The sequence below is a fragment of the Eretmochelys imbricata genome, chromosome 8 (assembly GCF_965152235.1).
Source record: "Eretmochelys imbricata isolate rEreImb1 chromosome 8, rEreImb1.hap1, whole genome shotgun sequence".
Lineage (NCBI taxonomy): Eukaryota > Metazoa > Chordata > Testudines > Cheloniidae > Eretmochelys > Eretmochelys imbricata.
In genome coordinates this window covers 52,627,712-52,655,068 of record NC_135579.1, presented here as the reverse complement: position 1 = coordinate 52,655,068, position 27,357 = coordinate 52,627,712, and the positions used below count along the sequence as shown (strand labels likewise).

Here is a 27,357-nt window from a genome sequence, read left to right as displayed (position 1 = left end):
GATAATACCACCTCCTCCTCACAAAGGGAAGTTGAAAAATTACGTTTGTTAAGTACTCTGATACTATGTGATGAGTGCCACAGAAAAGTCCATGAATGAATTAATAATTCTGTCTTCAGAGCAGGGTTTGAGTAGTGTGCAGCAAATGAGACTTAAGGTGACACAATGCACAATGAAAATAAAATAAAATATTGAATAGCTGCTCATTACATGAGTACCATCCATCCTGTTCACTGCTGGAGGCAGGGGTCATGTGGAAAAAATAGTACATGATCATGTAATTAAAGACTGTATCATAATGAATACACACGAGGAAGACAAATTAAGAGTGCACAGGCAACATTAATTCTGGCTTTTCCTAGCTTCTGACTGCTTCACTGTGCAACCTTAATGTTCTTGCGTTTAGCTTTTGTGTGTGTAATCTCCTAGATTTTTAAAAGGCAAACTGAAAAACCGCAAATTCCATTCATACTGCCACTCACATAGGTCATCAGCAGGGCTTGAACCTTTAGATACACCACAGAAACCTATTCCCTTTGAGCTAACAGAGTAACTGATAGCATCAGTAGGTTGTCATCCTCTATATGGACCAGCACTAGAGGGGGATGAAACGAACTTTGCCACTGGGTTCCACAGCTACTACTGACAGCAGAGGAAAGGTGAGACTTAGGGATCTTGGGTTCCAGTCCAAGCTCTGGAAGGGAGCATGTCTAGTGGGCACAGATTCTTCTGTCCCTTCATACCTGTCTCAGTCCCATCTCTTTCCCACCCTAGCACCTTGTCCCAGTGCCATTCTCTTCACTTATCCAGTCACTCTCAGGCTTCTCCTCCCAGTCCCAGTGTCCTTGCCCAGGCAGTCCTAGAATCCCTTCTGGATTCTCCATCCCAGTTCTCCCCCTCCAGACTCCTTGTCCAAGTCTTCCCCACAAGCACCTTACTTCCAGTCCCATTTTACCATCAGTCCCAGTCCCCACGACCCTGACTCTCTTCCTCCCTCTACATCCCCATTAGCTTTCAATCCCAGTCTTCCTCCCTGGGCTCTTTGGCCTATCTCAGTGCCTCTCTCCAACCTCCTAGCTCCTTATAGCAGTCGTTTTACCCAGCCACTCCCAGTTCTCTTGCCTCAGAACTTTTGGAGATCCTAGCTGCTAAAATCTAGGAAGTCTCTATTGAGCATGTGTGAACTGATTTTTCCAAGGTTTGTAACTTGGCCAAATTTGGATGGATTTCCATAGGGAAGGCAAAAAGGCATATCCTTAACACAAAGGCAACCCCTCTGTCAAATTTCAAGTCCTTGCTCCAAAGCATGAGGTCACTCCGGCTTCTCGAAAAAGTGTGCCAGAATTTTTCTACATGGGCAAAACAATGTATTTTTCTCTAGCCTTGATTTCAGACACACCCAAACCATTTTAGCTGAAATTTTCTAAGAAAATTCAGTCTGAAGCAGATATCCAGCATGGAAAATTGGAGCCCGAACGGTCAAAGTTTGTCAAAACTGCAAGCAACCAAACACACAGTCTTATAATGGAAAGTAATAGGCAACCTTAATAGGTTGGTATTACCAGCTCCACGTATAATATATATGCCAGGTGCTAACCTTTTTGCATTGGTGGCGTCCGACACTTTCTGCTGTTTGTATATAAGCACACAAATATTCTAAATTCAGGATTAATTTTAATGCAAGTCATTTGCTGTCAGGAAAAGGAGAAAATTGAAGCAAAATTCCCCCTTTTTTGTTAAAAAAAACAATTCCTTTCTGGTAAAGGTTTCCAGGTAGAGCAACTAAGAGGATGATAAACTACATCCTACAGAGCAGATAAAGCACAGACATACAACCCCAGTGCAAGCTTCCCTACAATGAAGGTGGCATTCTTATGCTCACAAACTGCAGAATGTCCCTGGGTGCAAATAACTAAGTCAAAGTATTCTTAACAGGGGTAATTAACATCGGTTTCATTAAAAGTGAACTGGTGAAAAAAACAACATGTTTAAGATCTCATTCATATCAGTGGGTGTGCATGTTTAAGTACACTTAAACTCAATATAGTTTAAAACAAAGGATCTGAAAGATCATTTCCTCTAACTTCTGACACCAGATTTTCAGGCTCTGTATTTCTTCTAGAACAGTTAATGACATCACAGTTTAGGAAACTTTGTTCATTGCTGTACACTGAAGTGATCAACTTTAATATAAAACCCTCCTATAGAATCCTGAACTCAGCGCAATTTCAAATATTTTCAGTTTACTTAATTAGATTTATGAGTTAATTTACTGGGTTGCAAAAACACAGAGTATGAGAAATCAATTTAAACACAAGACAATGTATTCTTTCAATCTTACCTGACTGTGTCATGGATAAAGACTCATCAGACCAACTGTGGGATATTTGATGGGATTTCACAGGTAAACGCAGCTGCCCTCCAGTTCTGTGGCTTCCTTTGATGGAATCCTGCTTTGACATAGATGTACTGCTTTTGGAAGGAGACTATTCAAAGACGAAAGAAAAAATAAGTAACTACTTGTGAAGTTCAATTTAAAAGTATGAGATCACTGTCAACAGGAGTTAATTACAAGGAAGGAAAGTATTCTCTAGCCATAAATCTTTAGCAATAATAAATAGCTAGCTACCTATCCAGATACATTAACGAAAGCTTTATCCGTCTCAGTGTATTACGCATCAGAACAAAACTACCTAAAGTAGCAAAAGCAGACATTTATCTTGAACCTGGACCTCAGTAATTCTGCCTTACATGGTCTGGTTTATTGCTAAACAAGAAAACTTGTATGCTTCAGATTAGAATATTTTTAACGTATTTGTTGGTGCAACCACACTTTCATAAAAACTGCTGCCAAATATATCTGCTAAACTGAAAGGACACTTCTCAATATCAGGAAGTGCAAGGCATTACCCTACATCAACCACCACAACACGGGCTCAACTTCCAGCCAGGCAAAACTTCTCTTAAGGGCAGATTCTCTGCCAGATATCTGTTTACAGCATTAACAGTATGCTTGCCATAGCCATTTTACCCAGACAGAATACAACCTTTGGCACATTAGATGTTTACACTGCACTATCTCTTCAGCGGCACGTTCTAAATGGACTTTCCCAGAGGAAAAAGTGTTTGTAAAACTCAATGTAAGTCTCAATGAGCAGTGTCTCCACAGACAGTGGCTGACACAGCATCTTTAGCCTCACAGCTTCATCCAGGTATAAAGCCCAGAGAACAAGAATTACCATGATGCAACTTAGAAAGCAAGCAGACATAATACTTGGAACAGAGTAGAAAGCCAGAATTATCTACAAGCTGGCATTATATGTTGTAACCTGCAAGACTATGTGTGAGGCACAGCTGGGTTCCTTATGCTATGGAATACCCCCAAACACTTCATAATGCATAATTCAAATCAAAATCATAGTATTAGCTTCCTGTGCCTGATATAATCATGACAAACTATCATCCATCCAAGTCACACTGGTATGCTGGGCTAGCATTCTACTGATTATGCTGCGTAGCCCCTCTGGCACATTCAAAATCTGTAGTAAGTCTGCATACAAGTTAAAAATGCTTAATTGACCCCATTCCCAAACAATTTTTTTTCTAAAGATTTTAAAGAAAGTATGAGTCTCCAATATTTACTGACACCTTCGGATATAGCATTTCAGCTAAAAAAACAGTTTAATCTCTGTGTAGAAAGCTTTAAACGGCTACTAGAAAGTTTATTTTCTACTTCTCTTCTGATGGTTCTTTACTAGTACTAGAACATATAAATGTAAAGGATAAAGTTCACTCACAAGCTTGGCTGGCGAGGTAGCAGACTCTAGATCTTGTGAGTAAATAATTTCTTCAGTAAGTGTACTATGATCTGGGCTTACTGGCTTCCCTTGGTCCACAGCCTCTGATGGGACAGGTTCACCAGCTGGACTGCCTAGTTCTTCTGGGACAGAGCTTTCACTGTTTAGATGAGTATAGGAAAGCACAGGAGACTCCTCTTCACTGGCTGTTTCTGAAATGAGATGGTGGAGGCAAAAGAGAGCACACAGTATAGTCAGCCGAGCAAGAACTTGCACTATTTACATGCATCTAAGGTAGTTTTGATTACTGCATTTGATCAAACAGAATCAGTCACAAGCTGTGTTTAAATGCCAGATTGTACAGTAAAGAAACAAGGTGGGTGAGGTAATATTTTCACCAACTTCTGTTGGTGACAGACATGCTTTCAAGTTTACACCATTCTGATTGTATAGTGTTACTTCACATTATATGGTATTGAATTTTTTACCAAGGCAATATTTAATCAAGGAATTTTAATAAAACAAAATGCCAAATGTTAGTAGTGGCTGCTGGATGCCTAAAACAAAGGGATTTCAGCATATTCTAAATTAACTTTTCCAAACTCTGTGGTTCTTAATGAACATCTTCCAATACCCCGCAAAGACAGGCTCCCCTATTCAATTACAACCCTCAGCAGTCACTGAGGTGGTGAAGTCAACTGCCGGAGACCAATACTGGAGCATGGAATCTGCCTATGGAAATAATTCCTCACCCCTCGACAATATTGCATGGTTAGCTGTGATTGGTTGAAAACCAAATCCTGAGTTCAAAATTCTATGCTTCCCCTGAAACAGTTGTTGACAAACCTCAAACACGGGAAGCAGTAGGAAAATGCTTCTTGTGCTATTTTAGATGTTATGATTTCTTCAACTCTTGGCAGATAACAGAATCTGGAAATCAGGACCTAGTTATAAACATTCTTGTTTTCTAACTTTTATAGGATATACAATACTATTGAAAAAAGCCTTAGAAAATTACTCAATATTGGGGCAGAGGTTGGGGAAAGGAATCACCTTACTCCATTCTCCAGGATGACTGAGCTCCCACCCTGGTAGGTAGATAAAATTAGTGGAGGGACTACAAATACATTTGCTTTTTACATTCAACACATTGGGGTTTTTGTTCACTAAAACTTTATATTTCACCATTCTTTTTTTAATTGTCATAGTCGTGTGAAGTTCAAGTGGGAGTTTGCAATGACAAGTGAAACGGACCATAACTCTGAACTGCCTCATAGATTCAAAAGATGTGCTTTATTTTGGTGAGGGGAGAAAGGAAAATTAAGATCCTCTGGGACAATCTTTGAAGAGACCAGTATTTTCTTCACTTAGACTCCCTGCTCTCGAAACCTCTTGCTGAAATTACAAACTGCCACAGGAAGGCTGAACAAGACTCATTTTGGGAGCTGCATCGAAGCAAGTTTATTTTCCATATAGAAGAACCTTTCATACAAACTGCACCCAAAAATACTTTAGTCATGTATAGTTGCAGAGTTAATAACATAGCAAGAGAAAATAGAAGTCAAAGGCAGGGAAGATAAACAGCTTTTCACTGATCCGAAATGCAAATTGTGAGGAAGAAGAAGGCTCCCTCTGATGGCAGGAATCGTAATGGTAGTAAGATGGCTGGTAGGGAGATAGACAAGAACAGCACTGAAATGGAAAGGGGATTTAAGAGCAGGGCCGGCTCTACCGTTTTTGCTGCCCCAAGCAGGACGACTGAAAACAGAAGCTGCTGCCGAACTGCCGCTGTGGCGCAGCCTGCAGAGTGGGCTGCTGCCGAATTGCCGCTGCTGCCGCGGAAAGACAAGTGCTGCCCTGACGACACACGGACTGCCACCCCTTTCACAGTGCCGCCCCATTTGGGAGCTTCGGGGGAGGTACCTAGAGGAGCGGCCAAGGCAACACACAGACCACCGTGCCCCCTTCCCCCTCCCCCAGGTCCCAGCCACTTCCCGGAGTGGTGTGGGGGCAGGGCAGACAGGCAGGGAGCCTGCCCTTCCCCCGGTGCATGTGGGGCCGGACCCGCCCCCGAACCCCTCCTGCAACCAAACCCCCTGCCCTGAGGCCCCTGCTGCACCCCGACCCCCTGCTGCACCCCACACCCCTCCTGCACTCCAAGCCCCTGCCCTGAGCCCCCGCTGCACCTCACACCCCAACCCTCTGCCCTGAGCCACCTGCCACATCCTGCACCCTGACTACCCTGCACACCTCCTGCACCCCGCACCCCTCCTGCACTCTAACCCCCTGGGGGCAGGGAGGGGGCAGAATTGGGGTGGGGATTTCAGGGAAGGGGTTGGAATGGGGGCAGGGAAGGGGTGGGAGGAGGTGAGGCAGGGGCAGGGCCTCATGGAAGGGGTAGAGTGGGGGCGGGGCTGGGGCAGCAGGGGGTGTGGTCAGTGGTGCGGCCCTCGGGCCAATGTACTAGACCTCATGTGGCCCTCGTGGTCATTTGAGTTTGAGACCCTTGGATTAGAAAAACAGAGAGACAAACAGAGGCACTGAGACACATGAATAAAGCTGCAGAGACGGCCTCAGGTGTATTTCAAGATGTAACATGTAGAATATAAAGAAGGGTACAGAGTCAAAAATGTCACCAAGATAAAGCCACTGGAAGCCAAAAACTTTGAGTTGAGAAGGAGATGGAGTGGCGCTTGAGAAAGGTCGTCTTGTATAAGAGAAGCAATTCTATCAGAGGTATTTAGCTCTGGAAAGTTGAAACAAAGAAACAGATTTATTTGGTCAATGCAAGACATGAGGGTGAACAAAGTCATTAAAGACATACTGTTGACTATCAGCGTAAAAGTGGTAGCTAAGGTTAAAGATAATGATAAGAGTTAGAAGATAATAAAGAGCAGAGGACAGAACACAATTGTGTGTCCAGAGAGGAATAACCACTACCACACAGGAAGAAAATACAAAAATATGAGCTTACCAGAGGCTAATAGTTTATGATATGCTATGTTTTGCCCAGTCATTATTTGCACTGGGTCACTCTTTGAGCAGAACACGGTTTTACCTTTGGGTTCAGCCCTCTGGTCCCCAAGTTCCTTTTTGGCTGTTTTTGTTTTGAGTCTCTCTTTGTCCCAAGCAGCTAAGGCTTGTTTCTCCATCTGACGTATCTCTGCTTCCTCTGCATCTAGACGGCGCTTCCACTCCAGCAGTTCTTCAGCATGTTGTCGCCGCTGCATCAGCTTCTGTTCTCGCTTAGTCAGGAACCTAATAAACATATCAGAAGACAACAGGAAAACAGTCTACCACAGCCAAAAGACCCAATGGCCAGATGCTCTATCATCATGATATATAGACTTGTTGTTTTCTAGCAGAATATCAATGTTGTGACATTCCATAGATCTCCAAAAAACAAACGAAAAAAACTATATAATAAAAAGAGGCAAATGACTTACTGTTACTACTGTGTAGGACTTATTGCGGTTCATTGACAAATTATGTAGAACAGCACAGAAAAAAAATCAGAAGTGTAACAGATATCTTCCAATTCATATCTTTCTGCACGTTTCCTTTCTATGAGAAGCGGGCAAGTTTTTAATGTAAAAACTATGATGGAAAATTCTTAATCTACCAAGAGACTCACCATTTTGGATTTTTTAAATGCTTGTCCCCTTAAAAGAGGTTTCAAGGTTGACCTTGCACCAGGCCCACTTTGAGCAGAAAGTCAACACACACATAATTAACTTCTGGTCACTTAGGATAACTCTGAGGCCCAGCTTTTATGATACAGTATGATAAACAGATCACTAATCTGTAGGGAGCTAATCACCTACAAATTCTGAGGATTTTAAATACTGTAGTTATACATAGAAGGGTTACTCACCAGTAACCAATTTGAACAGATAGTCTGTAGTGATCCCCACTCCTGGACATGCAAAAAGGCTGTTACCATTAAGTCAGAACCCTCTAGAAAACAGTCACCATTGGGATTGTGAGCATTCTTTTTCATGGATCCCAACGTTCTCCCTACTGTCCTCACTGGTATAGAGGATACTGCAACCCTAAATGTCTCAAGTTCTTTCCAAATACACAAGCAACCATAAGAAGAGGGCATATGGTTCCATACTGACAATCCAATTGAAGAACTATAGGTACTGATAAGTAACTCTTCTTTTAATATTGTCTGTATGGATCCCTGCTCTTGGAAATGATGTCTTCACATGCCTTTTTCCTTCAGTTAACTACATGGAAACTCCCAAATAAAAACTAGATTTTCTGAATAATTATATGAAGATATATTTTCAGGAGCCATCGGACATCCAGAGTGTGCCACCGCTTCTCTTTCCTGCATTGAGAAATGGAGGCAGAAGGAAGGTAGAACTATATCTTGGGCTCTGTGGAACACTGACCACCTTTGAAGGGGATGAATTCCTCCTCGATTTTCAGTATCATTTTGTCCTTGGGGATGTATTTATAATTCACATGTAAAGTACTCTGAATCTCTTATACTTGGCATGGAGATGTGATTGATATCATGAAACACACTAAGACTAAAGCAGTATAGAGAAACTTACTTTAATGGTTCAAAGGGATGTGAAATGAGGGATTTTAAGATTAAATTGAGACTCCATGTTGGACATATTAATCTCTTTGGAGGTCTGAGTTTCTTCAGTACTTTGAAAAAATATATGATATAATACATGTTGCTGGCCTATGAGTGATCCCTCTACCTGGCAGCACATAACTGAATTTAGGGCCTAGTATATACCTTTGAAGTCCTAGTACAAAACCCCTGGATAAGGCATCTTGAGGGAACTGTAATTGACAATACTTGGATCACCATGGAGTCCACATTTGTTTCTTCACCAAGACTGTTTAACTCTTTATTCCTTGTTTTCAATTATGCATGCCATAGCCATTCCAGTTAGTCAAGTAGGTCCTTGACTCAGAAACTTTTATGGAGACCAATTAGGTGACAATGACCTCATTACGATAACTACCTCTGTCTTGCTTCATTCAGCAGCCAGGCTGATGCGTTTCGAATTCCCAGTTCTTTGTGGCTGACTGGATTCCAGAAGCACAAGTCCAGTTGTCATAACAGTCAAAAGGTAGTTCAGTAAATGTATGAGCAGTGAAAACCAGAGTCTCATCTTCCAGTGAGGTGCTAGAACACTTCCATACCAGCATCCATTTCCTGGACACCACGATTAGTTTAAATAATGGAACCCTACAAATGACTATACACAAGAAACCCACTGATCACCACACTTACCTCCACAGATCCAGCAACCACTCCAGACACACCACATAATTTGTTATTTACAGCTAGGCACTCAGATATCACATAATTTGCTCCAAAGAGGAAGTCCAAGATGCACACCTAAACACATTTAAAATGGCCTTCACTAAACAAGGACACGCCACCAGAGAAGTAGATCACATCATGGAAAGGGCCATCCAAAAACACCCAGAGAACCTGTTTCAGTACAGGAAAGAGAAACCCTCTGGCCGCACACCCCTAGTTGTTACTTACCACCCACAATGAAACCCTTATGGGGTATCATCGAACAATCACAACCCATATTTGATAGGGACCACACCCTGAAAGAAATCCTTCCTGAATCCCCTTTTCTGGCCTTCAAACAACCCACCAGCCTTGCCCAGCTCATCATCAGAAACATGCGCCCCACAGACAGTACACACCAACTCAAAGGAGCACCAGACCCTGCCAGAACAAGATGCAAAACCTCCAGACATATCTCCACTGCTATGATGATCAATATCCCCCACAAAACATGTTCAAGATTCATGGGTCCTACATCAAATGCCCCATTAACAACTAAGTGGGTGAAACCAGACAATCACCTCACTCTCGAATGAGCTCAGATAGAAAATTGATAGAAGACAAAAATATATCGTATCATCCACGGCAGAAAATTTTTCACACAGTGATCATTCAACAAAGGTGATTTTTCAGTACTTGTCCTCAAGGGAAACCTGCAAAAGGCAAGCCTGGAAACTTACATTCATAACTCTGCTAGCTACCAAACACCATGCACTTAACAGGGGCACTGTTTTTATGACTCATTACAACAATTTATAACACTGCACTGTCTGCTATCCTTAATTGCCCATTTCAAACCCTTTATGCATAACAGTCTAACCCACAATAACCCACCTCATTTCAAGTAATGACCTCCAACACACTTATCCCTTCTGCTTAACCTGTATTAGCTGAGACGTTCTGCTTCCATCCCTCAGACCTGAAGCAGAGCTCTGTTTAGCTTGAGAGCTTATATCTTCCACAAACAGAAATTGATCGAATAAAAGATATTATCCCACCTACGTTGTCTCTCATATTCTGAGACCAATACAGCTACAAGATCACTGCAAACAATGGGGTGCCACTAAGATTATTTTCTCTGGATCTCCATTTTCTGAATCTTTTTTATTAGAAGAGGCACAGAAGGGAAGGTGTATAAAAACAGACCCTCTGGGCAATGTTGTGACAGGCATCTGTGACAATCACCTTTGAATAAAGTGTTACCTTGCTGCTGCTACAAAACAGACTGATGTGCTAAGGGCCAATGAGCATATTATCCATTGGAACACAGCAGGATTCAGAGATAGTTTTCCTGGTACAAGGTCTTCATATTTAAAGCCCATCACATAAATGATCAGCTAAATTGGACAGCCAGCTGGTTACTAGATTGCAAAAAGTTCCTCTGAACAATGGAACAGGATGAAGCTCAACTCCTTCAGCCCACCCTAGTCTGTTAATGTAGGCCACAGAGGTGACATTTGCTATCTTTTTCCAATTAAAAACGACAATTACTTCTCAGTATATTTTCGTAACTGATAAGAAAAGATTGGTAAGAAACATAGAGAAGAATTAGATGGCGTAATCTTTTTGAAACCAACCGCAAGCACCCATCTGTCTGAGGTAATTGCAACTCTATGATTCATGAAAAATAAAGAAGGAAGTGGGCTCCCTAAGCAGAAACAAAAATAACCTGCCACATTTATTATCTTAAGGCTCTTGTATGCATATCAAATTTACTGTCTCAAAAACCGTACCTGGATGAGGGGTTGCCAAACTATATGGTTCATGTACCATGGGTACTATGTGAGCTTGATATTCCATCCATTCACTTCATACATTTTTTTTTTTAAGTTGGTGGTACATGAATCAATAAGCTTTGGGAGCCACTGGCACAGACCACCAAGCTGTAGATAAGTTCCTTTATCTCTGCTAACTAAAGTTTTTTCTGCCAGAATGACAGTGTCTGATGGGGGTTTCTCAAAGTGTTCAGATGATTGCTCTGCAGCACCTGGATACTGGAAAGTTAGCTTTTTCCAGTAGGAGGATCAATCCAGTCAAAAATTTCCAAGATGACCTAGAATTTTTCTCTCTTCCATTGTATAATTGGTCTTATAATTAAATATGTGGGGAGGCCTCAAAAGGAAGATATTTCTACTTGCTAGAACATCTTGTGGAATGCCTGGCCTCCTTAGACATAATTCATTGGTAAGTCACTGCCATGACTACCAATTGAGTTGTGTCTAAGGAATCAAGCCACATGAGAGGAATGCTTTGCCTCCTTTTGATCTTCAGGCACAACTACCCTGGCTTCTTTTTTCAACTATTTTGGAAGCCAGTCCATTAATAGGAGAAGTCTGCCCCAAGCCAAGAAATTGTACTGTTCCAATATCATTTGATGAATCCTTATTCTCTTCTGAAGCACAGCAGAGGAATAAAATTACTCCCCCAACATTCTGATCGTGATGGGTTAACCCTTCTTTACTTTGTTTTCTTATTAACTGCCACAATAAGAGATCTGGGATTTGGTGATTATCAGCAGGGTTAAATGTCTGTGGGATAGAGGTGGATGATAGTCAGAGGTTTTCAGAAGGAATACGGGGATAGTTGCTGTGTTCTGCTGGAGCTGAATGATAGTAAACAAGTGGTGAGATGATGTTCCATGAATTATCCGAATTTAAATATACAACTCCTCTGCCATTCTGCTCAGTAACTCCTGAAACTTCCTAAAGTCATCAAATTGAGACATAAAAGGATGGTATGTATGCACAGACTCATCAGTTGAAGAGGAGGAAGCAGCAGTTACTTGAATGATTATTCTCTATTTCTTCTTTCTCCTCCACTCAGGGGAAAAGGATCAAGACTGTTGGGCCAACAAGTCCAAGGCCATGTGGATCTCTTATGATTATTTCAGAAGGATTTTGCATAGATGCCTGATACGTTTGAGAACCTTGGAGCAGACCGCTAACTGCATCCTAGCTTGATCTTCACTGAGGCCAAAGTCTCCATAACTTATTTCAGGAATCCATAAAGGACCAAGAGAAACATCATGTGTCTTCTCCTCTTCCTTCCAAGAGAGGGAATAGTGGGATCTGAGTCCAGTGAGCACTGTTGTCCTTGAGGCATTCTTGAACCCATTGATTTCTCAGAGTTGGACTTCTAGGCAGAAGATATTCCAGACTCCAATTCATTAATACATTTCAGCTAAAATCAGATTAGCCTGTTGGACTTTCTTCAACACACATAGGTGGGACTCCCACTCTGAGTATTTTGGAAGGGGAAGTGGAGGAAATCTGCATAAAGCATATACCTCTGTGGGAAGTATCACTCACCCAGGAACTGGATACACTGGTCTGAATACAAAAATCTTTGCCTCATACAATGTACATTACTTCAACCTCAGATTCTTCTCAGACTCAGCCACTTTGACAATAGAAATAAATGGAATCATAGATAGATTCATAGATATTAAGGTCAGAAGGGACCATCATGATCATCTAGTCTGACCTCCTGCACAACGCAGACCACAGAATCTCATCCACCCACTCCTGCGAGTTTCATGAAGTTGTATAAACCCCATACAGTCTATGCAGATAACCTCAATATAAGGCATATAACATAGCTCTGATCTTGAAATGAATTCAAAAGAGCAGGAGCTGACAAAACCATGCCGAACCAGATGCCTACTGTATCAACTCATGGATCCAAAGAATGACATGAAGAACCAATTAACTTGCCATAAAAATTAACAGCTACACAAACATTAACTATTTATGATGACACTAGCCGAACAAGCCAAAAGGAGTCCAGAGAAAACAAGGGTTTTGACCTTCAATCCACAGTGGTAAGAGAAAAGAAAGGGATGGGTGGGAACTGCAACCAAACTTCCACACAAACTTCCTCGTGGCTGGACTTTATAAAAACTAGACAAGCCATTTACAACACACACTTTTCTTCTCTACAAAAGAAAAAGGACACTAAATTATCTAAACTACTACATGCCACAAGAGGCCACAGCAATGGTTCCCTTAACCCACCCAGCAATATTGTTAATCTATCCAACTATACTCTTAGCCCAGCAGAAGAATCTGTCCTATCTCGGGGCCTCTTCTTCTGCCCCTCCACCCCCACGAACATGATATAGTACTGTGGTGACCTAGAATCCTATTTTTGACATCTCTGACTCAAGGAATATTTCCAACACACCTCTGAACAACATACTAATCCACAGAGACCTTCCTACCAACACTACAAAAAGAAGGATTCTAGGTGGACTCCTCCTGAAGGTCGAAACAACAGACTGGACTTCTACATAGAGTGCTTCCACCGATATGCACGGGCTGAAATTGTGGAAAAGCAGCATTACTTGCCCCATAACCTCAGCCGTGCAGAACACAATGCCATCCACAGCCTCAGAAACAACTCTGACATCATAATCAAAAAGGCTGATAAAGGAGGTGCTGTCGTCATCACGAATAGGTTGGAATATGAACAAGAGGCTGCTCGGCAGCTCTCCAACACCACTTTCTACAAGCCATTACCCTCTGATCCCACTGAGGGTTACCAAAAGAAACGACACCATTTGCTCAAGAAACTCCCTGAAAAAGCACAAGAACAAATCCGCACAGACACATCCCTGGAACCCCAACCTGGGGTATTCTATCTGCTACCCAAGATCCATAAACCTGGAAATCCTGGACGACCCATCATCTCAGGCATTGGCACCCTGACAGCAGGATTGTCTGGCTATGTAGACTCCCTCCTCAGGCCCTACGCTACCAGCACTCCCAGCTATCTTCGAGACACCACTGACTTCCTGAGGAAACTACCATCCATCGGTGACCTTCCTGAAAACACCATCCTGGCCACTATAGATGTAGAAGCCCTCTACACCTACATTCCACACAAAGATGGACTACAAGCCGTCAGGAACAGTATCCCCGATAATGTCACGGCAAACCTGGTGGCTGAACTTTGTGACTTTGTCCTCACCCATAACTATTTCACATTTGGGGACAATGTATACCTTCAAATCAGCGGCACTGCTATGGGTACCCGCATGGCCCCACAGTATGCCAACATTTTTATGGCTGACTTAGAACAACGCTTCCTCAGCTCTTGTCCCCCAATGCCCCTACTCTACTTGCGCTACACCGATGACATCTTCATCATCTGGACCCATGGAAAAGAAGCCCTTGAGGAATTCCACCACGATTTCAACAATTTCCATCCCACCATCAAGCTCAGCCTGGACCAGTCCACACAAAAGATCCACTTCCTGGACACTACGGTGCTAAGAAGCGATGGTCATATAAACACCACCCTATACCGGAAACCTACTGACCGCTATTCCTACCTACATGCCTCCAGCTTTCACCCAGACCACACCACACGATTCATTGTCTACAGCCAAGCTCTACGATACAACCGCATTTACTCCAACCCCTCAGACAGAGACAAACACCTACAAGATCTCTATCAAGCATTCTTACAACTACAATACTCACCTGCTGAAGTGAAGAAACAGATTGACAGAGCCAGAAGAGTACCCAGAAGTCACCTACTACAGGACAGGCCTAACAAAGAAAATAACAGAACGCCACTAGCCATCACCTTCAGCCCCCAACTAAAACCGCTCCAACGCATCATCAAGGATCTACAACCTATCCTGAAGGACGACCCTTCACTCTCACAAATCTTGGGAGACAGGCCAGTCCTTGCCTACAGACAGCCCCCCAACCTGTAGCAAATACTCACCAGCAACCACACACCACACCATAGAACCACTAACCCAGGAACCTATCTTTGCAACAAAGCCCGTTGCCAAATGTGTCCACATATCTATTCAGGGGACACCATCATAGGGCCTAATCACATCAGCCACACTATCAGAGGCTTGTTCACCTGCACATCTACCAATGTGATATATGCCATCATGTGCCAGCAATGCCCCTCTGCCATGTACATTGGTCAAACTGGACAGTCTCTACGTAAAAGAATAAATGGACACAAATCAGATATCAAGAATTATAACATTCATAAACCAGTTGGAGAACACTTCAATCTCTCTGGTCACTCGATCTCTGATCTAAAAGTCGCAATATTACAACAAAAAGACTTCAGAAACAGACTCCAACGAGAGACTGCTGAATTGGAATTAATTTGCAAACTGGATACAATTAACTTCGGCTTGAATAGAGACTGGGAGTGGATGAGTCATTACACAAAATAAAACTATTTCCCCATGTTTATTTCCTCCCCCCCGTTCCTCAGACGTTCTTGTTAACTGCTGGAAATGGCCCACCTTGATGATCACTACAAAAGGTTTTCTCCCCTCCCCCCTGCTGGTAATAGCTCATCTTAAGTGATCACTCTCCTTACAGGGTGTATGATAACACCCATTTTTTCATGTTCTGTGTGTATATATATCTCCTAACTGTATTTTCCACTGAATGCATCCGATGAAGTGAGCAGTACCTCACGAAAGCTTATGCTCAAATAAATTGGTTAGTCTCTAAGGTGCCACAAGTACTCCTTTTCTTTTTGCAAATACAGACTAACACGGCTGCTACTCTGAAACCTTTTACAACCTAGAGGACTGAATGGTCCAAACCACAAGAGAATACGTATACAACCTCAATATTTGCTATATTCTAGAGTGTTCCAATGTAACACCAGGCACACACATGCATCCTATAGAGCAGGGATCTCTACAGAAAATAATCCAGTGAAAACTCTAATACATACTGGGCAAGAGGTTTCTCTTGTTTTTTTTTGGTCAGTGGGGAGCGGGGGAGAGAAAGGCATTCACACCACACCATTACTATTTTCAAAGGCTAACTGTGCTAATGCTGTATTTTTTAACCCATCAGTTCCAAAAGGTTAATAGAAACCATTGAATAAAGAAAACTTAGTTGTGCAGTTTAAAAGGTTAAATGTGGTGCTCTCTCCAAACACAGATGCAATAACTAAATAGAAGCTGAGGCGTCCAGACTTCAAGCCCAGCGCTAGATCAAGTTTTCAATTACTGCTCCGTTGCAGCAGCTCAATAACAGGCAGTCCACTTTGTGTTCTTACCTACTGCTCAGGAAATTATATTCAGCAACAGCAGATTAATTTGGAAACAGTGAGGCAAGTGTTGGAATTCTATTCTGATGAGGAGCCTCCTAGCTGTTTAGGAATGAACAGAGCATGCTCTATCAAAGAGTACACCACTGAAAAAGGTGCCGTTACCTGACCAATTGGTTGTAGATATACAGCTGGAATTTGGGATGGAGGTTGGGAAAACAGACACTGAGAGAGGCCCAGTGGTGAGACGTAAAGACAGAGAAGAAGTAGTGAACAGGAGAGCAGTGTCTACAAAATAAGGAGGAAGAGTTTAAAACCAAGATATCAAAAAGACAGAAAGAACAAGAAAAGGAGAGCAGCTAACAAAGAATTTTAAAAATGTGTTAACATTACATGGATTACATCACCTCATCTTAAACAGAAAAATTGTATGTTGTCACTCCAAGGGCAACAGAACATAACTACTTCTATGCATAAAATGTAACAATTTATTTTGTCAATTAAATGCAAGCTTCTTTTCATATTGTTATCTAGATTAATTTCAGATTTTGGTAGTAGTTTTGTTGCTTGTGTATAAGCTTCCATTTGCAGTTCTGTGCACACACCTCAATCCTGGGTCTTTAGCACCTCCTGCTATTCCAGTCCTCAGTAGAGGACTTGTTTGTTTTATGATGTGGACAATGGTACTATTCTGAGACCCCTAAACACATTTTCACTTGTAGGTTCAAACATGAATCTGACCATTTTTCCAAAGATAAATGCCACTGATCTAATTAGTAGCACCACCTGGTTCAAAAATAGTGCAGTGATTCAGAAAAATAGCCTGAAATGTTCACGGGTACTTCTATTTCTAGCTGGAATGCAGATGTTGCCGTTTTTCATTCTCAGCAAAGCATAGTCTTGGTCTCACATTTACACACTGCCTGTTTCACTTAAAAGTACTAAAGTGCAACAAAATTGCATCCATATTACAAAATTCCTGAAGCCAGTTGGATGATAATATTTAAAATATAGTGTAGCCCCCAAAAGTTATTCAGAGGAAAAGCCATGCTACAGATAGCTCACTATTACAGTGCAAGGTAAGAAACACGTTAAGATAAAGCAAAAGATTAGGTTAGTTCTTCTATTTCCTATGGTGCATGGATGATTATTGTTGAAGCTGCATACGCAGAGGACACAAGGGGAAAAAAGTGTTAATTCTCTTTGACAGAGCATGCTCCTGTTCACATGCATACCACAAGGATTAAGACAGAAACTCTTTTTCTCTTCCCTTCTTAGCAGAAGATAGGTATTGAAGCTGTCACAGAAGTGTGAAGAATCTCTCCTTTGCCACAGAGTCCAGCAAGTCCAGCATTCCTTTCCAGTCTGAAGTATAGCTGGCTTTTAAAGTCCTCTTCTTCCCCAGTTTGCTTTTAGTTAATTCTTATCATTTAGTTTTTTTCCTGCACCTTATGCAATTAGACTAATTCAATATTAGTTCCCTTTCAAGGGATGGCTTCCCTTCCCCACCCGCAAAAATTCTGCCAATACTGTCTTGCTGTACTGCTTTGATTTAACCGTATTCTTTGCTACTTCCTTGGGAGAACTCCGCAGTCTGCAATGCTGGTTTTTATGAACAAACATACCGTTTCAGAACCATGTAGCAAAATATTAATTACGTAAAAAATATCCATTTGGCATAATCTGTTTGGCAAAAGTAAAAGTTAAATTTAAGTTTAAAGAAAGTGCTACTCCTCCCTGAACTTCTACCAAACACACACACAATCCACAGCACAAGAAGCAATGAGATAACATTGGAACGATATATTAAACCACACAAAGGCATAATTTCCATTTCTTACTGCTCAGAGCGCGATAAAGGAGGGCAACTGTTCTGCTAGCCAGTCTTGAAAATTCTACTGAACTAGGGCAATTGTTTTGACTGGCAACTAAAATATCATTAGGCCTTTCCCTATCATCTTAAAGGTATGTTTACTGTGTGCCAAGGCTGAAGATTTTATAACAATTTTACAAGATTGTAATGGGGTCGTTATCTACCAGTAACTAACTCTTTTTCTGTAAAGATAAGCATTATTTAATGATCTACACTCCTGGAGAAAGAAGAGAGGTATCTAGTACAATACAAGATGAACATTAAATATTACCAAAAAAATTTTTGGCATAAAAATACTTCCATTAAAAAGTGCATCAGTCACTGATAAAAAAAAGCATATCAGTTGCATCTTAAGAAGTGGTGTTTTACTCACGAAAGCTTACGCCCAAATAAATCTGTTAGTCTTTAAGGTACCACCGGACTCCTTGTTGTTTTTGTGGATATAGACTAACATGGCTACGCCTTGATACTCAGTCACCTATGATACTTCCTATAGAGCTACTCTTATCAAGGTATGTAAGTATGATTTCAAAATTCAAGAACTGTGAACCAATTCTGAATTATGGCATCTGTTGCCACTGGAAATTTCATTCTTGTGATCAATCTGTCCGATTCTTAACCTTGAAGACTCAAAGACCTTCTTTTGTTCTAAGGAGAAAAACCCTTTCTTTTTGGGGAACTCTGGAACCCATTATTGCCCATAAACAGAGTGGCCCTTCCCATTCCAAAAGGATCTGTCTATGTTAGGGCATAGTTAAATCTCAACGCTTCTTGTATAAAAATGGACTTGGTTTAGCATGACTAACTTCGGAGGCACAGATCCTTAAGACTTTATAGTCAGTGTCTCAGTTGTCCTGAATGCTGTTTCTTCTTTAAAGAAGAGAACTGAACTGAGGGTTCAGACCACTCAACACCAATCAGTGGAGTCTGGGTCAGAAGACTTCCTTTTAGACCCAAAGTGGGTAAAGACTGTGCAATCAGACTGACCTTCTGTCAAGTTATTTCTTACTATATGGGCCCCCTTAGTATCTGAGCTTTCATTACCATAGTTACCGAGAATCTAACATAGGGAGGACTTATGCCCCTCCCCAGGCATTTCAAGTATCCAATATTCTAATGAGTCATGGATATCTTGTCACTACAAGATGTGTAACATTTGATTCATGACCTTTTCTCTGGACCCAACATCTTGGGATTCTAGAGACAAAAAGAGAAAAAACAGCAGAAAATCTGCATAGTATGGACTAAACTATAATTACCTTAACTAGTAACAAGTTTAAAGCTATTTACAGCAATTACTTTAAGACTATTAATAGTGGTGACCCATAGTTAAAGGTCAAAAGAGAAGAGCTGAAGGCAGTTAGGGCCACATACTTTTTATATGGTAACTTCAAGGTACTAGATTAATATCCAAGATTAGTGGACATATTGAATTGTAATAGTTAACTTCTTTTAGACGTATGTGGGACTTTTAAAGCAGAACAAGAAACTTCCACATTGAATTGCTTCTGCATATTTCCAATGAAGAAGAATGCCATATTTTTATTTTACAAATATCTCATCTGTTCAGATCAGCTTGAGTTTGGCTACAAGCTCTGATGAAATTATTTTTCACATGCCCTTCAAGTTGCAGTCTTTGATAGCCTAAACATTTCTGACTTGAAAATGTGATACTTAACCAATGAAATAAGACAAAAGGAACTAGGGGCTCTGCAACAAAGTATTTATATCCTTTGACATATATACTATACAGGCATTACACAAAGGGCATGCCTCAAGGAAAAATTTTACTCATCATGAAGCAATGAATTTGCTCCTTCGTTACCTTGTACAGCAGGAATGTAGAGCCATAGCTAATACCAATCTTTAGGGAACAAGGGTTATTTCACTGTGAAATTTATACCATCCAAATTCCCTGAAGGACGTTCTGGATCTGACAATCTCTTTGTTCATTGTACTGCATCTAGTGCCCTCCAATTAGGTTGTATCTCCTTTAAGCAAACATACTGTAAAAGCCATTTATGAAATGAAATAAAATAAAATAAAATAGGAAACTAAATTTAAATACCCTCACCTTTTAGACTCTGTATTCTGCTTTCCAATAAGTGCCTGTGGCTCACATGTTCTCAATTTTTCTCAGTGTATGGACCACATATTAACAGCGGGATTATCTCATGGAGTGCCTACTATTTCCTTCATAATCATTCAGACCATCTCCCCTTCCCATTCATGGTCAAACACCACCCCATGCCACCTACAACAATTGCTTCAGTGAAAAGTAATTTATCTTTAGATGATTTTTAATCCAATTTAGCAGTTAAAAACAAGGAGAGCCAGAACTATATGATCAGTTAGCCAGTGATCTGCAAATCAGAATTTGAAGTCAACTAACGTGCCAGGAGATTTCTGTTAGAATGCAGGGCAAAGATGTACTGTAACATCAAAGCATTATTACATAAATGTCCCCTTAAAAAGTGAAAGGGATAAAGTGAGATGCCCAAACAGAGGACACAGGCACTGTATCTTAGTAGTCTTAAAGATCTATCTGAACTGAACTGCAGGAGATACTTTGCCAAGTTGTACTCAACTTCATTTCAACTCCTCATATAAATTAATGGCATGGCATTTAAACTGAAGGGCTGCTGTAGTAAAAGGGAGCAGCCTTGGCAGTGTCATCTACTGCTAATAAAACAAAGCATTTACTTATTTTCTGCTACTAGTTTTATTAAAATAAACAAAACAGCTTTTATAAAAATAGTTACTTTTCATCCATTCGGCTGCGCATTTTCTTGAGCTTCTGCATGATGCTACTAGTCTCACTACTGGAGATGGAGACTGGGGAAGGGCTGCGGGTCTCTACATCAGTTGGAAGTGGGCTGGAAGCATTGCTCTGCTTGATATCATCTTCACTGCGAACCTCCTGCAAAAGCGGAACAAAATTAAGAAAAGTACCATGGGCTTGGAGTGAAGAGTGAGAAAAGAACTTTTTGAATATTGATCCGCTTTCCTCCTTTCTCCAGCTTAAAACACAAAATTTGGCCCTGAAAACAATACTTATTACCACACTGCTTTAGTCAGGTTAATCCTTGGACCCAAGCAGCCTATTTAGAGTTTATCCTGAGGTTACTAAAACTCAAACACAATACAATTTTAAGCAATCAAGAACATAAATCCATAAGAAACCTCTACTGAGAAAACTTTAGAGCCAAAAAGAAGGCAGGCAATTCTTTTAATTGAACCTTTTCAGGTTTCTTTTTTATTTTATTAATTTACCCCATATTTACCTCCCACCCAACACCAATCTGATAATAGAAACTTGAGGCACTAGTTCCTATTGCAGATGCTTGGTAGCTTATTTAATATAATAACAATTTAAAAAATTCAGCATAAATCCCTTCTGTACTCTGCCCCTCTGTAACTTAAGTTCTCCACTGATAGTTTCTTAAATACTGAGTCAATCCTTTCCATATTGCTAGAATAAAGCCTCATCTTAGATTTTGTAAAGAGTTTCGCATCTGTAATGGAATCTCTCTTATCTTTCTACCTGGAGGAAGAAACATGCAAGACTAAGGGTCAAGAGCTCAAACCATTCTACCTACACATTTCAAAGTATTGAGCTTCCACCCCTCTCTAGTGTCTTTTTCTCAGTCTTGTTCTCTTCCTCCCTTTGTGGGTAGTATATATTCTACAGAATCTCGATTCTACATTTTACCTTCCTCAGTCTCTAACAATGACTTATTTAACAAGTTAATGATATGGGTTTCTTTCTTTCCTAGATGACTGTGCCTTCCTTTTGTTTCCTCCGACTCATAGTGAATGCACTCTTTGCATGGTCTGGAAAGTCCTAGAATCCTGCTGCTGCCGTAGTCAACAATCCTGCACTATAACAAGTATGTTCACTTTCCGAAGAGGTCTTTCATCCAGGAAGCACAGCAACTAGTATTATCCATGATACAGAGGCTTCCTGCTATTTTAGGTCCCTAGTCTCATATATCCTGTGCAACTGGAAGACTGAATTAAATAGTCTGAAGTCACCAGAAAGCTTTAGTCTCTTCAGATTAAACCAGAAATGTATAGTAAGGAAAACTAGTTTTATTAGTCAAGATTTTCAAAGGTGACATTGGGTGCCTCAATTTTTCAGGGCCCAACTTGGGACTCTATAAAACGGACTGATTTTCAAAGGGCAAAAACTCAGTATTTTCTGAAAATCAGACTCTTTAAAGTGTCTTAAGCTGGTATCCATAAATCAAGATACCCAAAATCACTAGTAACTTTTGAAAATCTTGATAATTAGCATCGTTTGCTATCCAGTTAAAAAAATAAACATCTTTTGGAAGTCATTGCCATATGGCTGTTTTTTACTTCCACAATAAATTAAACAGATCAGACAGACAAAATTGCTCATAAACCCAAGGGATGAGGGAAGGGTTAGGAGCAAGTCTGTAAGCTATATATTCAACATGATAACTTTTCATTGCTATAACACTGAAGTCAATTACCAATGATATGGGTTGGCTCCAAGTACCAAGATACAGCTTCTGTAATGTTACTTACCAGCTTGTTTTCCCCCGCAGACTTCAGTTTTTCCTGCAGTTTCATGGTAGTTTGGCGGATTCGTTCTATCTCCTCCTGCTGTTTAAGTATCAGTTGTCTCTCCTTCCGAGCTGCCTTATTGGCCTCTTGCAAACGCTTAATTTCTGCCTTTAAAGGTAGGGAAGATGCAGCAAAAGAACTGTAGTGACAGTTGCCTCTAATGCATGCTGAGGCTGCCGTAAGGCCTGTGCCACATAATTGGCCACAGCATTATGCTATTTTGATAATTTTGTTCAGATATTCTCAGACCAAGGACAGCTGATCAATCACTATACCATCACTAATAACTGTGTCCTGATGTAAAAGGCTCAACTTGCTAATGCTAGATGCTATTAGAATACAAATAAATAAAAATAATAATAATGAGAACCACAATAAGCTTAGTATCCAAGGATCTGGTTCAGTGGTTCTTGTTCAATACTTAAGAATCTATACAATGTCAGAGCTGTCCAGTGACTATACGATGGATTCAACTGGATTTGTCTATAGGGTAGCATTTACCTTCTCCTGCTGCAGCCTCAACAGCAGACCACGCTGTCTCTTTCGGATGGGTGGCATCTTGTCATCCTCTCCTTTGTCTCGTAAATGTCTGCAAGGAGATTGGGGGAAGGGAAGAAATAAATAAATAGCCTTAATTTCTGTGGCTTCCAAATACAGCAATACTTTTCTCCTCTACAATCTTACATCTCTAAAACAGAGTAGCACCATTTTGCATGTCATAACTCCATCATGAATATTCTCTTCAGTGAAATATCCTATATTCTTTAGGGTCTAAACAGAATCAGTTTTGCTATTTTTAGTTTGGCTCTGTTTGAGATACAATTCTGTAGCAAAGGCATAAAAAGTTAAAAGAGAATTAGGTTATGCCAGACATTGTCTCTCATACCCAGGCCAGATATTCACAGCGCTCTCATTTGAAAGAGTGAGTGAAAAAATGCTTCAGGTCACTCTATAATAGTTCCCTGCCTGATACACGAAATCCTAGAGTAAAGGAAACAGTTATGGTTGTTTACTGCAACATAGGGCCTTTGCTGGTTGGTGGTACAGGAATATTAGAAAGGGCGGGGGGAGGGGGGGGGAATCAAGTGACCTTAATACCACTATTACTGTTGAGACAGTATCAAAATGTACATAAAAGAGATGAGACAGAAGTCTCAGTACAAGATAACTTAAGCAGCAGCATATTTAAGGTTTGAATACATTGCATGCAGTTATAACAGAAAAATTTAGAGTTGAAAGAAAATGGTTTCCTCTTGAATTGAAAAAGTGATTTCAGGTGGGACGTTATTAGTGATGCTATACAATTAATTGCTTTGTCAATCTATGAGGGAATAGTTATGTCCCCCTTGCACCCTCCCCACTATGAACCTTAACTCAGGAAGCAATACTTTAACAAATAATAAAAAGAGCACTAAGACAATCATCATCTCTCGCAGTTTACTGTGAAGACAAGCTTCTCTTTATTGAACAGTACTGAATTTAAATAGGCATGTGCCTGTGTCATTTTTACATTTTTTATACATATAAGGTGATTTTAGATGAATAGTTTACAAAGAACATTTAATCGAATTTAAAAAACAGAACATGAAGAAGCCATAAAAAAAATACCCAGGTAGAAGCACAAGTGCAGGAATCATCAGTGATACTACATATTCAGAGTTCTCTTACTTTTTCTGGTGTTCCAGCCAGGCTAACTCAGCCTTGGTTTTCTCTTTCAGTGCCTTCTCACGGAGCCGGAGCAGTGAAGACTGATGAGCTGCTCGCATTTCCTCTTCCTTCATATACTGCCGTACCATCTCCATGGTGAATTTAGAGAAACTATCCTGCCCCCCAGAGAATGGCATACTTAGCTCCTGGTGAGGCAAGAGATATTCCAGTTAATCCCCACAAAAAGGACCTCAAGTAATATTTCATCAGACCCAAATAATCTAAGTGAAAGAGGATGAGGGCCAGCATTCTGCATATACAATACCAGTACCCAACTACATGTGGAGACTGAAACTCATACCAGGGGCTATTTGAAGAGATGGTATGAAACAGAAGACGGAGGGGCAAGTTGAGATCCCCAGTTGGTGGTGGTGTGTGTTTGTTTCATTTAAAAGGACACTGAGCTACCTTACTGTTAGACAATGATGCTGCACTTAAAGTACAGGCTGAGAATTACATGCCACACACTGAGAAAGAGTTTTCCCTATAAATTGAGCTCAGGCCTGGTCTACACCAGGCGGGGAAATATTGATCTAAGTTACACAATTTCAGTTACGTGAACAACATAGCTGAAGTCGACGTACTTCGATCTACTTACTGCGGTGTCTTCACTGTGGTAAGTCGACAGCTGATGCTCCCCCGTCAACTCTGCCTGCACCTCTCACTCCGGTGGCGTACCAGAGTCGACGGGAGAGCGCTCAGGGGTTGATTTATTGCATCTTTCCTAGATACAATAAATCAACCCCTGCTGGATCGATCGCTCTGGAGGTAAGTGTAGAAATGCCCTCAGTCTTAACTTTCCAACATCTTACATTAATGTAAGATTAATTTCCACCGGTTGTTAGTCTGTTCTTTACATCCACTTGAAAACGTCCTTTTCACCTGAAAAACTGTTAGTGCTTTTCCTGGTGTAGGGAAATTTGTGTTGTTTTTTTAAAAATTTTGATGCTATTTTTAGTTTATTTTCTTTTCTTCATTGTGGCTGACAAGGCTACAAAGCAACAGAGAAGCAGAGGAATGTGCCCCAAACACAACAGTATAGAATAAATTTAAATGCTTCAAACACAGGGTAGACTTTCTACTTACATGTTTCAGCTTTATCCTTTGCTAAAGGCTTCTATATTTTGTTTTACAAAACTACCTTAGCCAACTGATAGCTAGATGACAGTTCCAAAAAGTCTTTTGATCTATTAGAGGAAGTGGCACAACAGGGGAATACTTTCCATGCCAGATCCATGTCCACATATCCTCCCTGGTAAATCTTAACTCTGCCCAACTTTAGGTCAGCTGGGCTTGGAACATCCAAAGCCCAAAAAACTGGGATCACAGCGAACCACTAGAAGTTTGTCAGAAGGAAAGTCACCTCTGAACCAGAGTTGAGGCACCTTTAGCTACAAGTCTCTTAAATTTTCCTGCCTCCTGCCCTGTTAATAATAGCGGCTGAACTGGTGGGAGTGGCAGGAAGAGGGCTACATATTTGCTGGTGAGTGCGATGGAGGAAGTCTGAGTGGTCTGGGTAATTGATGGATGTAGAGAAGAGGAAAAGCGACAAGTACATAGTTGTGATTTCTAGATTTTCAGCAACTGCGTTGATGTGATTTGCTTAATTCTAAGTGAAAGGTTTTTGTTTGAAGGATAATAATGTGGGGAGACACTGGCATGGTTGTATAATTATTAGAAAAGTTTGTATTAAGTGCACATTCACAAGTGTTTATTGAAATAGTTGACAGATTACAGAAAAAACAATGGTAAAAACATTATTTAGGTTGCAATCAAACATTCAAAAGTTCAGAAATGCCTGATTTACGGTTGCCTATGCAACCTTAATTCTGTCCCCTTGTGAGTTATGTCCCTCCTGTGCACTGAATGAGGCAGCAGTCCTGTGGGAAACGTGTGATAATGTAATTAAAAAACATGTAATGGGGTAGAACTAAAGTTGCGCTGACAATCATAATTCTGGCATTTTGTAATTTTCAAGTGCCTGATTTGAAAGCTAAATAACTTTTTAGCACAGTTTTATTATGTGATTTCCAAAGTTTTTTTTTTTTTAAAGGCAAAATGGTAAACAAGTTATATTATGTACAACTGAAATTCAGTGCAAGATGGAAAGCTTCATTCTCTATTAGCTTTACATTTGGCACAATTCATATACAGAATTATCCTTTGAGTGTTTTACAGGAAAGAAACATCCTAAAGTTTGCAAGCGTAACTTGACAAAAGATGGTTCATTTCAAAGTCACCAACAGATTGAGTATCTCACCTAGGGAAGAACCTCAATTGCACTTTTTCTCCATAACTACAGTTTCATGGTATTTGAGACCTACCTTGACAGATGACAGGGCTGTCTTTTCTGGGGAGACTTCCTCATCAGAATCATCCCGATGATCTCGTTTCTTCTCCATGTTAATCCTCCGATGGCTCTCAGAAGGTAGCAAAGACCGGAAAGACTTTTCTTCTATCTCATCTTCTGTCATGGACTCATCAAATTTCAGGGAATACTCTGTTGCAATGGAAGCTGAGTCTGAGGGAGGAATCAGAAAAAAAAAGAGTTTATTCTCCAGTGAGTCTTCATTATGCATGTTAGGATATAGATATTCAAGCCTGTCTGCAAAGGTACTCTAAGAATTTAGGTGTATTCTTATCACTTGGCTAGTTATAGAGGTATAAAAGAAAGAATCAAAATCACTGTCTGCCGGTGTAAGGTCCTTCTCTTACTGTGACAGTTTGAGGCCCTGTTCTTAGGCTAAGGCCTTTGGCTAAGCAGCAGAGGCAGCCATAAGCTGGGAAGCAACTGGTCACATCCTCACATTCCAAACTAGTCACATTGAAAATAAGGTGCTATTGGGCTGTTAGGAGTACAATCCTGTCCTGATAGTGCCTATCGCCTCCAGAGAAAGGGAAGTGCCTAGAAAATGTAAAAGGAAACTTAGTTTGATAGCATCCTGTCTGGCAAGAACTCACTTATCAATAGCTGGGATGTGAAATCCTCACTTCTGTATTGTTTTGTC

The 27,357-nt window shown here is 40.7% G+C and overlaps 1 protein-coding gene across 5 annotated transcripts in view; it reads right to left on the bottom strand.

Moving 5' to 3' along the window:
- Positions 1 to 27,357, bottom strand: part of CEP350 (centrosomal protein 350) — a 136,863-nt gene that overhangs the window by 32,834 nt on the left and 76,672 nt on the right. For all 5 annotated transcript variants that reach the window (XM_077825402.1, XM_077825403.1, XM_077825405.1 and 2 more), the window contains exons 23-30: positions 26,674 to 26,870; positions 24,311 to 24,495; positions 23,144 to 23,231; positions 22,604 to 22,750; positions 20,812 to 20,969; positions 6,856 to 7,055; positions 3,798 to 4,009; positions 2,342 to 2,486 (exon numbers count right to left, since the gene is read on the bottom strand). In XM_077825402.1, coding sequence (XP_077681528.1) covers positions 2,342 to 2,486; positions 3,798 to 4,009; positions 6,856 to 7,055; positions 20,812 to 20,969; positions 22,604 to 22,750; positions 23,144 to 23,231; positions 24,311 to 24,495; positions 26,674 to 26,870 — 1,332 coding nt within the window. The remainder of the gene's footprint in view (positions 1 to 2,341; positions 2,487 to 3,797; positions 4,010 to 6,855; positions 7,056 to 20,811; positions 20,970 to 22,603; positions 22,751 to 23,143; positions 23,232 to 24,310; positions 24,496 to 26,673; positions 26,871 to 27,357) is intronic.